Source organism: Zonotrichia leucophrys, chromosome Z (assembly GCF_028769735.1).
Source record: "Zonotrichia leucophrys gambelii isolate GWCS_2022_RI chromosome Z, RI_Zleu_2.0, whole genome shotgun sequence".
NCBI classification, from domain to species: domain Eukaryota; kingdom Metazoa; phylum Chordata; class Aves; order Passeriformes; family Passerellidae; genus Zonotrichia; species Zonotrichia leucophrys.
Genome location: NC_088200.1, coordinates 17,506,302 through 17,523,237, shown reverse-complemented (window position 1 = coordinate 17,523,237; position 16,936 = coordinate 17,506,302). Strand labels below are relative to the sequence as shown.

At 36.7% G+C, this 16,936-nt stretch overlaps 1 protein-coding gene across 7 annotated transcripts in view; it reads left to right on the top strand.

Moving 5' to 3' along the window:
* PAM (peptidylglycine alpha-amidating monooxygenase) overlaps positions 1-12,757 on the top strand; it is a 195,300-nt gene extending 182,543 nt beyond the window's left edge. For 3 of the 7 annotated variants that reach the window (XM_064735112.1, XM_064735106.1, XM_064735107.1), the window contains 9 exons: positions 112-184; positions 1,495-1,702; positions 2,350-2,550; positions 5,221-5,339; positions 6,337-6,436; positions 7,789-7,842; positions 10,133-10,339; positions 11,353-11,409; positions 11,943-12,757. In XM_064735112.1, coding sequence (XP_064591182.1) covers positions 112-184; positions 1,495-1,702; positions 2,350-2,550; positions 5,221-5,339; positions 6,337-6,436; positions 7,789-7,842; positions 10,133-10,339; positions 11,353-11,409; positions 11,943-12,124 — 1,201 coding nt within the window. In that variant the 3' untranslated portion in view covers positions 12,125-12,757. The remainder of the gene's footprint in view (positions 1-111; positions 185-1,494; positions 1,703-2,349; positions 2,551-5,220; positions 5,340-6,336; positions 6,437-7,788; positions 7,843-10,132; positions 10,340-11,352; positions 11,410-11,942) is intronic. The other 4 variants (XM_064735113.1, XM_064735108.1, XM_064735110.1 and 1 more) reach the window with 3 other exon arrangements.
* Positions 12,758-16,936: the final 4,179 nt, after the last annotated feature.

The window sequence follows — 16,936 nt, the reverse complement described above, 5'->3', positions numbered from 1 at the left end:
AGTATGTACATCGTTTGGTTTTGATCTGTAGATAAAACTGAAATCTTCACATCTATATCATTCTTCCAGGAAAATGATTTTAACTTCATTCTTCTACATTTGTGCTTGCAGATTTTATTTACCACATGGTTTGAGTGTAGATAAAAATGGTAACTACTGGGTCACTGATGTAGCTCTTCATCAGGTATGTTTCTGAAGCTTTAGTATCAGGACCATAACATTTTGCTAAAAAGTATTTTTATTTTCCTAGAGATTTGACATACATTGTTTATCTAGGCCTGTTTAGAATAACATTAAGAATATGCCTACAGAAATTCACCCCTGTGCACTTCATGGAATATAGTTGTGTTGAATAATTTGCTACGAGGACATAGCATGTAGAAATAATTGAATCATAGACTCAGACCATAGAATCATGGTCTGAGTTGGAAGGGGCCTTAAAGATTATCATGTTCCAGCTGCCCTGCCATGGGCAGGGACACGTTCTGCTAGGCCAGGATGCTCAGAGCTGCATCCAACATGGCCTGGAGCACTTGCAGAGATGAGACAGCCACAGCTTCTTTGGGCAGCCTCACAGTGGCATCACCAACCTTGTGGTAAAGAACTTCCTCCTAATATTTAATCTAAACCTACTCCCTGTTTGAAGTCATTCCCACTTGAATGGGGAATTCTATCACTACGTACATCTGTAAAAAGTTCATTTCTAACTTTCTTGTGGGCTCCCTTCAGGAGCTGGGAGGCCGCAATTAGGTCCCCCAGAAGCCTTTTATTCTCCAGGCTGAACAGTTCTCTCAGCCTTCCCTCACAGCAGACGTGCTCCATCCCTCTGATCACCTTGGTGCCTCCTCTGGCCTCTCTGCAGCAGCTCCATGTCCTTCCTGTGCCGGGGGAGGCAGCTCTGCAGGTGGTGTCTCAGCAGAGCGGGGCAGAGGGGCAGAATCCCCTCCCTGCCCTGCTGCCCACAGGGCTTTGGATGCAGACCAGGACATGGTTAACCTCTGGCTGTGAGCACACCTTACCAGCTCATGTTGAACTTCTCATTAACCAGCACTGTCTCCTCATGGCTGCTCTCGATCCCTTTTCTTCCCAGCCTGTGTTTGTGTTTGGGATTGCCTCAACCCTGAGGCAATCCCAAGACCTTGCACTTGGCCTTGTTGAATTTCACAAGGTTCTCATAGAGCCCTCTCTCCAGCCTTTCAAGATACTTCTGTAATTTTCTGCTATGTCTTTTGCTTATCAATGCAAAGTCTAGAAAGTGAAACTAAATTATTTGCTTTGTAATAACAGCGAATTTGTATTTTAAGCAGAAGTTTCCTATAATCAGGACTATTGAAAAGCTAGTAATAAATATTATGGTCAATATATTAACATTATATTTGGTATGTAAATTTATTGTATACACCGTGACAGGAGTTTTTCCCTAGGCCACTTAGGTCTTTGGTTTCACCTTCCATAACTAAAACCTCTTTTCTTTTCATTTTGACTGAAAAATAGGTTTTCAAACTAGGAGCCAAAGACAAAGAGCCATTACTGACCTTAGGAGTACCTTTGCAACCAGGCAGTGACAAAAATCATTTCTGTCAACCAACTGATGTGGCCGTGGACCCAATCACTGGCAGCATTTACGTCTCTGATGGCTACTGCAACAGTCGGATTATTCAGTTCTCTCCAAATGGACTATATGTGATGCAGTGGGGAGAAGGTACAGTCAGGGCTCTTGGTACTTTACCCATACTGCTGTTACCATAAGCTCATCATGAACCACAAAATTGCTGATGTTGCAATTTTTTAAATTAATTTCTATAACTGAAATACCTTCCAGGCGCTACATAAATTTCAGCCTTGACCTTGCATCCAAATTTTCTCTTGGCTTTTTTTACAGCTACTTGTAGTGGTTATTTATTTACTAAAAATAAAAAATGAGGGTTTGTCATCTTGCTTTCAGAACAAATATTGTCATGCCCTATTTTGTCAAGAAAATATTCTGACTTTCATAAAGCCAATTTTTTTTCTTAAACATATAAGAAAGGAATAATTTTTTGCCAGATTTATGCTGTGATTTCATCTCTTCTAAGTTTTATGAATAATTATATTTCTGACTGACTCAGATTTATGTATCGCTGTAACTATGCCGAATATTCTCAGGAAATTGCAAATTCTAAATTTGGGATTTATAAAGAAAACAAAATTGGCTGCTCTGAGTTACCTACCTAAATGCTAGGAAGAAAGCAAGCTGACCTTAGTCTTGTCCCAGGGTTACATTACATTATGTGGTATACTGCTGTTTCTAAGTAAAACTGATAATTTCAGTGTGTACTTTAACACAGACTTGGGGGTTTTTTATTGCAGAGAGTTCTCTAGACAGATCCGGGCCTGGACAGTTTCGTATCCCTCACAGCCTAGCCCTGATCCCAGACTTAAGTCAGCTGTGCGTTGCGGACAGAGAAAATGGTCGAATTCAGTGCTTTAGGCTGGAGACTGGGGAGTTCACAGGAGAGATCAAACACAAAGCATTTGGAAGAGAGTTATTTGCCGTTTCCTATGGTCCAGGTAATCTTTTTTCTTGTTCTTCATATTTCAAGTAGTTGCTTTGTACCAAGATGTCACATTTCCTGAAGTGCTATTGTGTTATCTTGGGATGAATGTTACTTATCTTTGAGAGTACTCCTGATGCAATGGAAAATTTGAAAACTACCTGTTTTCCTGCTTGCAGATGAGGGAAGCTTGCATCTAATCTCTGTTTCTAAAAAATGACTGATTACTGCCTAAATGTGATATCAACAAGTAGACAATCTTGCTGTTTCCTGGTGACTGCAAAATTAATCAGTAAATAATGACATTATTAATAATAATGTTTCTAAATATGCATTTTGAACTCCATTGAAGAGAGCAAAATTAAGATCAAATGAAGAGTTTTTGGTTTCATGAAACCTGAGAACTGAAAACAAACAGAAAACATTGCAGCTTTCAATATCACAGTCTGGTTAACAATTACTATATTAAGTTTTGGGATTCTATTTTAAATACCAATACTGAAGGTAAGGTAAATGTTAAGAACTGGATGAGGAACTTTGGCGTGTTGGGCTCCTGACCCCTTAATACCAAATTTAATACCATATTTCTCTCTTTTGCACCTGCAAGAATGTAAAAATATGCTGTGCTGGATGAGAGGCTTGATATCTATGTGTCTCTGACAGTGGAAAGAGGCATTCTGAAACTGTGTATAAGCTTGGATGCATTTTGTAGTAATTCCGCTCCTATTCACTATGCATCCACAAACCCTTTATTTAGCAGTTTTAGGAGGTAACCTATGATCTGTTCTTCACAGTATCTTTCTACAGACATGTTGCCCACAAGCTCTAATCCCATTTCAAACTGACTTGTATTGTCTGATTCATTGGCCTTTTCGCCATTGCAGGGTCCAGAAATTCATTATCCACTATATTTATGTTTTTTAATATAGAAAGTGACCTAGTTTCATTGAGTGGTACTCAGTCTCAGAATTTTGGGAGCTGAATAACAGTTCCACACTCCCCCCAATCTGGTGCCCCTTCATCTTGCCTTATCCTCTTAAAACCAAAGAACCCCAGCTAGCTTAGCCTCTTCCCATAAGCTATTTAATAGCTTCAGCCCCTTGAGTAGTGTATTTGCCTTTCTTTTCCGACCTCTTTAGTTTCATTGGAACCTTTTTGAGATGCAGAGAGTAAAAGAACACTCAGTACTCAATATGTGTGCATGCTAAGTTTTTGCATAGTGTAGAACTGTCCCCTCCATTCCTAATTCTCCTCCTCATGATGCCAGACATTCTGCTGAAATTTTGTCTGACACTGTACATGGAAGTGAGATTTTAGGAATCTTTTAGGGATGGCTTAGAGATGTCTTTCCTGAGCTGAAGCTACCAGCTCCAAGTTCAAACATCATATAGGCATGATCTAGATTATTTTTTTGGAAAAAACATCACTTTACATTTGTCTTTGCAGAAGCTGTTTTGTCATCTGTTTAACAACTTATTTGTATAAAAAGTCTTTATGGACTTCCTTAGTATCATGAAACTTTTGACTTCTCCACAGAACTCAGTTACTTTCCTCAGACTGCTAGGTGTTACTGTTTGCCCCATTTTTCAGTCATTGATGAAAACTGTTCAATAAAATTTCTGGCTCTTGTCACTTCAACATCACACTATTCAGACTTCTCTGTCCTGAAGAATTTTTAGCTCTGCCCATAAGCTAAGCTCTTTGCTTCCTGTTCATTAATGGATATTTTGTTCCGACCTTTGATAACTCATGTTCAATAACCTCAGATGCACTTCCTTGTCAAGGTTTTTCTGAAAGCACAAATATGTCTATAGAATCTGCTTACCTGTGTGCTTTTTCTCCCTGTTCAGTGCTGAGGCACAACACTTAGAGAAGCCACACCAACATGTTCTGGCAATTCACACTTTCCCATGTCTCAGTCTTCGTTATGGGTTCTACCATCTTACTGGAGATGGATGCCAGAATTGGTAATGTGTGTTCACAAGCACCATTTTGTAATTGGGCACTACTTCAGCATCCTGCTGGACAAGTGGCTGTTTGCGGTGCTGGGTTACTTTATTTGGCCTGAAGTCTGATTTCACATTTGGTTTCCTGCTGAATTTGAGTGAATGCCATCTAAACCTCATGAATTAATAACCTCCGACTTGTCTTATACTTTGTGCTTCCCATTGTTTTCTCCTCTGATCTCTTTACTAAGAAAAAAAATTGAGTGTTAGAAACTTCCCAGCATATTAAACAGAAAAAACTGACAAAATCCATTTCTTTGCCATAGGCCTCTAATCACTGAGTCCCCCTTCACATCTTTTCCTTTTGTGGTCCCACTTACTCTGCAGCTGACTTTCTGCTTTTGATGTGTTGAAAGAACTTTCTGCTATCAGGTCAACCATCCATAGCATAGCATTCTTGAGGTTATTTTTTAACACCTTCACATTCCTTTTACATTTAAACTATATGTAAAGTCTTGCTGGTTCTTCTTATTTGAACTAAGTATGCATATCTTAAATGACAAAGTTTCAGTGAGTTATACCTCATTTAACTTTCCTCTTGTAGTTTAGCTTCTTGTTGAGTTATCTTTCTGTCTCTCTGTCTCTCAGAGAGCCTTTTTTCATCTAAACTATTACAGTTCCATCTTCATATTGCAGTTTGCTACGTGTGGGTTCTTAAGGCAAATCTAATGTTGTTGCAGGTGGTCTCCTCTTTGCAGTTAATGGAATGCCCTATCCTGGAGAGACAGAATCAGTGAAAGGATTTGTGATGAACTTCTCTACTGGAGAAATAATTGATACTTTCATTCCACTTAGAAAGGTAGAGTACTGCACAAAGTGCCTGTTAGGTATAATCATATATATGAGAACATTGGTAATGTTCTACTTTTCCAACTTCGTAAGAAGTTGGAAAATTTGTTATAATGTAAGGTATTCAAAAGGAATTATTTATAGCACTAAATAAAACCACTAGAATTTTGGGTATTAGCTTCTGCATGTGGTACACATTTGAAGATTATACTAACTTCTAGATGATTCCTACAGATAATACCTTCAGGCAGGATAAGCCTATTTTATTACTGCCATTACAGTTCTTAAAAGTTCATTTAAGAAAATAATGAAGGAATTGAAAGATTCATGTATTTAGATGCTAGTAATTTGTCAAAAAATAGAACTTTTTCCTAAGCAGAAATATTATTCCTAAGCAGAAATAATATGGTATATAATAACTGTATGGTTGTATCCCTCTTTACAGAATACTAGTGATAAGTTAAGGCTAAATGTTCTTCATGCAGTATTGTACATTAAATTTGTGGGGTTTTTAACAGTCTCTATATATTGTCTTAGATTGAAGAATTAATGTTAATATTCCCACTTCTTGGTACACATACACTCTTTATTTGCAGTCCAACTTTAAATTATATTCAGAGTTATTTTTTCTGAGTATAGCAAATAGCTGTTTTGCATATGAACTTTAACAAAAATTAAATGTGTGGGTTTCAAACCAAGATTATTTTTGAAAATACGTATTTCAGTGGATAAAGTGGAATGTAATAGTATGAATAGAAATAATACTAATATAATTTTTTTAGCATTAATATATGGTATCATCTCTATGTCATTATCCCTGGAGAAGGCAAATTAAGAGAAATGGAATTCCTTTCACACATTTGGGTTTCACACGAGCACCTACTAGCACCTGCTGCATTTTCCAGTCTAAAGCAGGACTGAATGTGACCAGGCTCAAGTTAGGTGTTAAGAAGGCCTTATGAAAGCATAGACACTTAGGGGTAATCTGTTACTGCTTATCTTCACAGAGCTTTGAGATGCCACATGATATTGTTGCTTCAGAAGACAGAACAGTATTTGTTGGAGATGTTCATGCCAAAGCAGTGTGGAAGTTTGCATCTGTGGAAAGTATGTTCTTTTTGTTCTTAATGTCCTAACTTCATATTTTGTACCTTCAGGTCAGTATCACTTATCTGGTGCCCTTGGCCAAGAGCCTAGTGGCATAATGAGGGTTTTAAGTGCACAAGCTTTACTTGCAGCATTGTGTGCTGCTGCTCAGTTTTCATTAAAAGACAGTTCTTCACCATTGTTACGTGCTCTATCAAAGAAGAGTCCTGGGCACATGAGTTTGTCACAGAAGGAATCAACATGCATTTGCCTTCCACATCCATTGTTAGGACTTGCTTAAACAAAAGTGTTACTCTAGTATTTTAGTAATTTCAGTGTATCATTTGCTGAGAGCTCAACTGCTTCCTGTGAGGTTATCATGCAGAAAACTCCCAAGGTATAAAATAAAAACACAGGTCAACTTAAAAATTATATTCATTTCATTGGGAGCATTCATCACTAGAAAATGAATCTAGTATAATTAGAAGTCCTATTTTTATACAGAGGAAACACTTGTCTGTTTTAATCTAGTAACCCCCAAGGCAAGCAGCCTCAGTTCAGGGAGAGGAACCTGATTAGTCAGACTTCAATTCAGTAGGATTCAGAAAGAGATTACATGTTTTACAGGAATACAAATATAATTCACTTCTCCATTATATAGGATAAAAAAAGTGTATGACAGACATGAAGTCTTAGGCTTCAGGATGTTAGTCATCCAGTAAGAGTCCACGGCTATAAATGACTAAGCTAGTTATTCCTTATTTGTCGTGTTTATAATTAATGGATTTTCCTTTGGGGCATTTGGTATCAGCTGCTCTTAATAACAGGAGGCTAGACCAGATAAATTGTAATTCTGATTGGATATGTTTTTATCTGCATCTAGTAAACTGAACATGAACAATTCTCAGCTGTTATTCAAAGAAATATGAGAATAAAAAAGTAATGGAATTTATACAGGTTAGATGAGGGACCTCCTAGTATAAAATTTTCTTTTTAGCTTTTGCTGAAGTATAAAAGAGTAGTAGCTAAGAAACCCTGATTCAACCAGCCTTTAATTCACTATGATTTTGATAATAATAAACAGTTTTATTTTTGCAGGAATCTATGAACCTTTAGACATACACATAAAATCTTTCTGTTTTATATAAAAGGTGATTATTGCAAGCAACTTACATGAACTGGGCTCTTTCTTTCTTTCCTCTGGTCTTGTGACATACTGAATAGTTTATATTGACTCTCCGTGGTGAAATTCAGGTGTTGATGGAAATGTTTACTGTAGGATTGTACTGTACATTTGAGAAAGCTAGCAGGAAGATGTCACTGAGTGCCTTTCTGAAATATCAGTTGTCCTGAAGAATGGTTTTGTTTTACAGAAATGGAACATCGGTCAGTTAAAAAGGCTGGTATTGAGGTACAGGAGACAAAAGGTTAGTCTGATTCATAATGAAAATGAAGGGATCAGTATGTTCATGTAGACTAGGGCTGCTTCTGCCAAGCTGAAGAGACAAAATGCTGACAAGTTTGACCTGGTTTTTGTGCATTCCTATTGGAAGCACTAGAAGGAAGCTTGTAACACTGTTACCTGGTAGATGCTATTTCACAACCAAGCCAAACATTTCATTTCCACTGATTACAAGTGCTTCACTGTCACAGAGTAAAAAATTTACTAGTAGGTTAATTCCATTCTACCATCTGGTATGTTCCAGTTTGGTATCTGTGGCAGCTCCCTTAGACGCAAAAATAGCTCTAAAAAATACAACAGCAACAATTACTCCCCAGCACCCTCCCCCACTCTACATCCCTCAACCACCAAAAAAAGGGTTATTTGAAATAACAATTGGTTTATATTCCTGTCTAGTCTTTTAGTACTCAGCCTTGTCAGTCACACCATATGGCAAGAAATACTTTTCTTTTCTATTTACATTTCCTCCCATAGATTTATTAGACTTTTTTTTATTTAATCTGCATGAAAATGAAAAAAAAAAGGAAAAAGAAAATGAAAGCATATAGGAATAAAATAAGGAGATCGTACACAGAGATTCAAAGGAGTAAAATACCAATTAAGGTAGATGAAAAGTAATTTTAACCATTTGTGTTCTGTTATGTAGCTCATTTTCCTTCCAGAAAAACAATACCACATTATGGTACTATTTATAAAGGTATTAAAAATGTTCAATTGTTCTTTACTGGTTTTCTTTGCTTAAACTCAGAGCTTAAGTAGTTTTCTTTAGCCATATATATGCAGACAGAGAAAAATCAAAAAAATCCCAACTGCCAATTGAAAGCATATAGAATAATGTAGAATAAGGAAGGCTAATGAAACAATGAAATGCTTACTGCCATCACTGTTAGTTATCCTTTTATTTTATCTTCATTAGTACACCAGCCTGCCTGAAGCACTCAAAAGGGAAGTGTTGACATTACAGCATGGTGTATATCTAGGGATATGTAAATGCCTTTTGGCTTTCTTTAGCTGACACTTCTAATGTCATAGAGAAAAAAATGCAATAGTAACACCAGCGTAAGAAAAAGGTTTTAAGTAACAATGTCTAAAACTGTTTAGGGAGGGTGAAATTAACGTCTTTCAGTTCCACTGGGAGAAAAGAGCCAATGGACTTAGTGTTATAATGCTTAATGAATGGAGAGGAGAAGCTTGCACTTTCACTATCTTGGTAACTGTTACTAGTGATTGTTCTACTGTGACATGGAGGAAAATATATAGAGAACTGTAACTTTGCCCAGAGGTGGGAAAGACAGTGGAGGAAAATCTTCCTCAGCAGTTAACTGCTTCTTAATAGACAGGATGTTTTCATTGTGTCATTGTTATCCTTGTGCATGTGATAACAATGATATTATTTATCATTGTTATCATATTATTTATCATTATGTTGCATTATTTATCATTTATCAACTGAACCATTTGCTACTTCTTCAGAGCAGAACATCATTTTAATTTTGATACAGAGTCAAAACAGTGCTGGTTGAAAGTATTTGTGATGCAGCTACTTGTAAAGACAAGCTGCTCAGTCTGAATTCAAAATACTTAGCTAGAGAGTTTTACTTACTAAAAGTTATCACAAAGCATTTGCAGCATCACAAAGGTTTTTCTGAAAGTTTTTCTCCTTGTGGGTATAGCGTTAACAAATTACTCAGCAAGACTGAACGCAGTTTTCAAAAGCTCTCCAGATCAGTAGAACCAAAATTCCTTCGTGGAATGTAACAGTTCTGAAAATTTAACCCTTTGCCACAGTTTTATTAGAAAGATCTTTAAACTTTTTCTTTGTGTATATGATAATGTGATGTATACTGGCTTTGTGTATTTTTTGTGGAAATGTTTTTGTCAAAACGAGATGTTTAATTGATGTTATTTGCAAAAATAACCATGTGGTGTAAATACCATTGGGGTAATTTCCTATATTTTAAATAGTAGATACTTTTTAGGACAAAACTGTTTGAAATATCTCCTTTCCTTATTTGAGAAAAGGGGAGAGAATCTTTGCTAATGAGTGGTATCATTCAGACTTGCTCTTCCTTTTATTTGGGATAACATCACAAAAGCCAAAAATGTCTCCATAAGAGTTTGCCTTTTTTTCCTTGTTACAAAGCACTTAAGGTATCCTAGCTTGTTGTTTCCTGAAACACCATGTTCTGCAATAGCTGTTCAAGCAACAGCTTGATGTATATGGATTACATATGGAAATTGTTTTCTTTTTAAAGAATCAGAAACAGTTGCTGAAGCCAGATTGAAAAACAAGCCAGAAGCAAGAGACCCTCTAAAGAATAAGCAGCACTTGGTCCAACAGGCCAGCAGCACTGGAGTTTCCTTTGTTCTTATTACAACTCTTCTTATTATCCCTGTTGTTATCCTGCTGGTAATTTTAGTATTTATTCGGTGGAGGAAGCCAACTGTCTATGGAGGTAACTGTGAGTAACTGCTCTAGAAAACAGACTCTTATTATTCCAGTTCCAAATGTCACTGAACACGGAGGGTGAGGGTATGAAGAGAGCAGCTCTCTGTGCCTTTGCCTTCCTGAACAGCTGAAGTGGTGCTGCATGCAAACTTACAGCTTGGCAGGGACACAACACCTGCAGCCCCCTGAGCCTTTAAACTAGCCTCAAGCTAGCACCTCTTCAGAACATGTATCAAAGATTTTATTTGGTATCAAGGCAAAAACTGGTATATCGGAAATTACTAGAATAAATTCATGTTGCATTGTCTAGAATTCAGAAAATTTAATACTGCAAGCATAGTTTGATTTTTTAAAATAAAAAAAAAAATCAAACTTAAAGCTAAAACAAAAGGCTCTATATGGGTATTACAGAGACACTGGCAAAATGAAAGCAGATACCATTACAAGAGATTTTTATTATTGCTCTCTCCCACCTAGTCAATTCTGTGAGTCAGACATTCTTCCATAGTGCACCTTAATCCATAGCTTTGAAAGCATTAATTGGTACTTAGAAGTTATGTAAACAATTCTAAATTTGTATTGTATAATAACATTATTTTTCATAAATTGGCAGACTGTGATAGGCGTTTGATCACTAGACTTGTTATTTTGTATCACAAAATTGTTTTATCAAGATACTTTCATCCAGAGTATGCAACATAGTTCTGCCACTGGTTAGGACCTACTCTGACAGGGTAGGCCATTCAGCAATCTAATATGGCTGCAGGACTGAATTGGATGTACTTGAAGATTTCAGCTTACAGCTTCCTGAATTTTGTATTCAAATGTGTTAGCATACCAAATATGCTAGATAGCATATCAAATATGCTAACACTCTAGTCTCTTGCAGTACTGTTATTAATGGGTTCTTAGAGCTGCTGATTAGTTTGTTGAATGTCTGTGATTTTTATCAGAAAATACAGGTACTGACTTGATCACAGAGCACTCAGGGTTTAGCTTATTTTTGAAATTTACTTTATTTTTCAGCTGATGGGGAACGCAAACTTGATTCTAGTTCAGGCAGAATTTTAGGCAGACTTAGAGGTAAGTAGTCACTGATTATATTTTCAAATGCAGTAACTGGAGGCTTTTTTTTGTATTCATGTTGACTAACAGATTTGATGGAACTTTCTTGAAGGAAGGATTGGGGGCAATGATCAGGGGTTTTTGAAAATTTATTTTACAACAACTTCTAATTGTCATTATCTGCCCACTAAAGAAGATGAGTCACTACCAGTGAGAGCAGGAGCTATAATGAGTTATTGTAGATCCGGTGAACGAAATTAAGCACTTTGAAACTAAGAGCAAATGGGTAGGAATGCCAATAACCTGTACAGAATTAATGAAATAATGGATGCTAAAAAAGCATTGTCTGGAACTTCTGCTTGTAAGATTAATTTGCTTCTTCTTTCCTATTATATACACCTAGCTTTTGTGGCTCATATCCTGAACCTTTGAAAATAGTTTCTGGAAGGACACTTAAAAGAATCACCGCTATACTGTTTAATTAGTAGATAGATTTTTATTCTCCCCTTGCAGTTAAAGCAAACCTTATGAAAATCCTTTCCTTTCCATAGGGAAAGGTGGTGGTGGAATTAACCTTGGGAACTTCTTTCCAAGTCACAAAGGCTACAGCCGAAAAGGGTTTGACCGGCTGAGCACTGAAGGAAGTGACCAAGAAAAAGATGAGGAAGATGGCACTGATTCTGAGGAAGAGTGTTCAGCATCTCCACTGCCACCACCACCTTCATCATCTTGAAACTAACCTTTGAGTTCTCCATTATATGGTTCAACCCAGAATGTCAGATTTCTTTTCCCTTAAGCACGTTTAAGATCTTGTATATTTAATTGTAAACTGTTCTGGTCTGTGTGGGGCTGTACACTAGTTCCTTTAATTTTTGTTTGGTTTTAGTTATGTTTTTAAGTGAAGGAGTATATGGAAATTCCATATCGGTGCCATTGGTTTTTATGTGAACATCTTAATAAAGCAAAGTCTTCTAATTGCAGGACTGATTTAAAGCAGTAGTATTTTATCATCAAATATGGGGATCTTGTAAATAAGTCTTACTATCTGCTTCATCAAAATATTTTTTCCATAATTATTGAGTTGCCAATTTCTGTTTTGTGCCTTTCCTCTTCAATGTCCTTAACCTGTTGCATTATAGAGAATATACAGTGCCACAAGAAAATGAAGCTGCTAAGTCTTCTATTTTTTTAAATTGCTAACATGATATTGCATTGAAGGAAAGAAAAAAGTCTCTATTTAATTTTTTTCTTCTTCCTAACTTGATGTGTTTCTGGAATGTCTTATTTTTAGATGGTATCACTGTTAGAACACTATTTTCAGAAGCTGAATGTAATTTGTGTAATAAAGTATTCGCAGAGCATTGGATGTCAGAGTGTACTTTGGATTTTTTGCTTGCACTTTTTTGTATACGACTTTTGTAAGAGTTACAGGGGGCACTTAACACAGTAAAAATTTTAATGTGTTTTACCAGCTGATAAAAAATGCTATTTTATATGGAAGCTGAAAAATATTTTGTTAGGTCACAAGTTTGTTTTTTTTTTTAAGACTAATAATCTTCATCACATGTACAAAGTCAAACTTAAACATCTAAAGAGGGATTTTACTTATATAATAAAGCTGCAAGGTATTTCCTTAATAAAACACATGGTCACAGCAAAGAGGAAGCCTGTGTCTCAAATTAAATATGCAAATTAGTCAGGGTAGGCATCTAATACTTCCTCATTAGAAGCACTGATTTTCTTTTTTCCTCCACATTTTCTTTTTCATTCACTCAACAGGAACCCTCAGTCCTGTAATGAACTCTCTCATTTAACAGCAGACTTACAGAAGTCCTGTTGGATAATTACCCTCTCTGTATGAGTCATCTAGAGTGTGAATCATTGTGTAACATTATTATGACTAATCAGTCCACTTTGAGGATCAGAGCATAATTAATGTTCTTTTGAAACTGCTATTATGAGCAGAGTGTACACAGCTGTAATTGCCATAGGGTTTTATGAAACAGTTTTCATCGTCATCATTGCAGGTGTTGTAATAGGCTACTGCTGGCATTGAGATTGGAAAATAGGCTTTAAGTTCCTTGTGGTGGTTTTGCAAGGTCTGTGTGGGAATAAGGGTAATGATAGTGGAGAAAATGGTAAGGTTTCTTCTCCCAGGAATATTTTATAAATCCCCTTTTTCTGGGAAAAAAAAAACCCAAACTTAAAATGCATTATAAGCTGGTTTCTTTTCTTACATACAGCAAAATCTCCAGGAGAGCCACCTGAAATGCTGGAATACAGCCACAGTTTCATGTGAAATTTATTTAGTGCATACTCTTAAGTTGCTTTCTCTCCTGCAAATTTTTGTTTTCCTAAGGTTACAAAGAAAACTGCATGTTTCTTTCTCACCTTTGAAAGCAAGGCAATATTATTTTTGGCAGTGGCCTTGATCCTCATATATATGAATAAAAATAAATCAGTTGGGAAGAATCCTCTGAAGCTGTCTGCAACAATGCTGTTACTAGTTTACAAGAAGTTTCCAGTGACAGCTGTTAAGAAAGCTCTGGTGATACTGCTGTCATAGGTGGCATATAAGCTATCAGTTATGAAAGATCACAGGTTTTCTCCAAAGCAGTCAATAAGGGTATATTTTTCTAACATTTGGTTAGCTCACTTTATGTCCAAGTGATGTTGGGTGTTCTCTGCTTCCATTAGCAGAGCTCCGTGGAAGAAATATGCAACTTCCCTCTTTGTCCTTTCCTTTATTTGAGCTGTATCTCCAATTCTTGATAATGCTTTGTTGAGGAGGAATCAGCCAAAGAGTTTAATTGCAAGTACAGGCTAAAATAGATGATTTGAGCTTTAATCATAATCTCAGCTCTCTGGAATTCGGACATTGCAAGGCGTACAATAATCCTGGGCTGCCTAAAGAGAAGCAGGGTGAGGGAGGAGATTCTATTCTGATCTGGTGAGACCCCACCTGCAGTGCTGCATCCAGCCTTGGGATCCCCAAAATAAGGAGGATGAAGACCTGTTGGAATTAGGTTGAGAGAGGGCCACAAGCATAGTCAGAGGGCTGAAGTACCTCTCGGAGTTTTTTGGTCTGGACAAGAGAAGGGTCCCCATAGATCTCATTTTGGCCTTTGAGTGTTTAAAGTGGGTTTATAAGAAAGAACTGTTTTACCAAGGACTATAGTGATAGGACAAGGGGGTAATGGTTTTAAACTGAAAGATGAAGATTTAGATTGGATATTAGAGAGAAATTCTTTGTTCTGAGCATAGTGAGGCATTGGCACAGATTGCCCAGAGAAGCTGTAGATGCCTCATCCCTGGAAGTGTGCAATGCCAGGTCAGATGGGGCTCTCAGGAATCTGGTCCAGCAGGAAGTGTCCATGCCCATAGCAGAGGGGTTGGATTAGGTGATCTCTAAGGTCACTTTTAACCCAAGCCATTCTGCCATTTTTAATAACTGCACGGACAGGCCATCAACTACTTTCCAGCACCAATCAAGTTTCAGCACCTCAGGTTTCATGCTCCTAATTTTGGTGAGGTGCAATGCAGAATTGGAACCTCTGATCCTGCTTGAAGGCACTGAATGTTCTTAGTCTCTTATTAAAGCTGCATCTTTTGAAAACAATGTACCAGAGATTCCATGCTGCAATAGAAAAATTAATGTAAAAAAGAAGCTACAAGCTTTCTGAATCAGTTCTCATTTTAATAAGCCAGCAGACCATCCTCCATCCTAAGAGGTTCTGTGTGCTAATATTATTTATTGTATTAAATATTGAATTCTAGTTATTCAGTCTAAACTTTAGAGAGCATGTTTAAATTAGTTTTGAGTAGTTGCTCCAGAAAAGACTATGCTTTAATGAACAACATGTAATTGCACATTTTAAGATTTAAATGACGTGGTACTACCTTCCATGCGTTGTTTATTAATCTTTTCTTAAGCCTTTTTAAGAAGGAAGAATCTTAGCTATTGGAGGGGCTAAATATTTTCATTAAAATTAGGCTGACCAAGTAGCTCAGCACCTTTGGGTACTGTATTAAGCATCTCCCTGTTTTAAATAGTCTGACTCATGTGAAGCCTTACAGAGTTATGGGGAGGTGGTTGTGATCCACTGGCAAGTGGTATCAGGTAATTTCTGGTACCTTTTTGTGAACCTGTGGTAAGTGAAGGCATACTGGGGCAGCTGCAAGGTGCCATGAGGAGGATGCACTGACTTGTAACACACAGGGTGCCACCCACATCACCTGAAGGTGCCCCAATAAACTGAAATTACAATCCCAATTAAACAGCCGTCCTTTCCACAAAGTATCATTAGGTATAAATTGATTCCTTGGGAAGCATCTTTATTAAGTAGATTTCTAATCAAGCAGTACACTGTAGAGTTAATGAGGATTTATAGATCATTGTGGTGAATTTCAAAAGCTTCTTCCTTGCCAAAACTAGATTTAAGTTTTATTAGAGTCTTTAGGTCAGTAATAGCTGTCACACTACAGTGGATTAGGATTAAGCATGTGTCATGCTACAGAGAAGGGGCTTGGTGATTTTTAGGTTGCTATTCAAACACATATGTGAAAACCTGTTTGAAAGACTTCATATGTATTAGCAGTGAAAGTTGTGGGGACCATCACTGCCGAGCAATTCAAGAGCAACTTTATTACTTAATTGCCCATTAGCACATCCTTTAAAATTTTTAAAACTATGTCATTATATACTTTACAGTTTGTGTGGATTCCTGTATTGTCCAGTAATAAAAATGCAAAAACAGAACCAAATATTCAAGTAAATTAAAAACAAGAGCATTGTATTTTCTATGTTAAACAGATGCTAGTACACCACAGTTTTAGCACCCTGATTTGCCTTTACCTGTTGGGATTTTTTAATTCTTAAATGTGAAAACATTTATTTTTTATGTGAATTATCAAAACTTGATAGTAAAATTTACACTGTAACTGCTCTTTAGGCTCTTCTCCAGTAATAGGGAAAAAATTAGATTTGTCTGTATAGATAAGCATTACTGGCAGAAGAAAAGAGGGGAGCTAACAGTGTAGAGAATTTAAGATCTATAGTGATAGCTACTTATCAAGCAAAACCTGCAAACTTCTTGCTGTTTCTGGACATGGTGGCTAAAAAACCTAAAAGAATATTCAGCTGGCATTGTTAGACATGTATTTTGGAGAGATACTGTGTGGTAGTCAGTCTGGAAGCTGCACTATATTTTTTTCTAAATACTATAGGTCATGAAGGCACTTTATTTTACTGTTTCTTCATTCTATTCATATTTCTTATTAATGGGTTGAATGTGAAGCATGACATCCTGTGAGTGAAGCTCTGTCTGACTTCACTGTATAGCTTTTAGAAAATATACAGATGATGTATGGGCAGTATTCTTGTAGGGCACTGTGCCAAAGTACTGGTTTAAAGATGCAGTAATTTTTTTCCCTAGAAAATAGTCAGTGGTAACAGTTCAGCAAACTAGGGAAATTATTAATTGCAGACTATATTTATTCTTCTGAGACATATGAGAAACCTGTATTTTCTACTCTTTTTAATTAG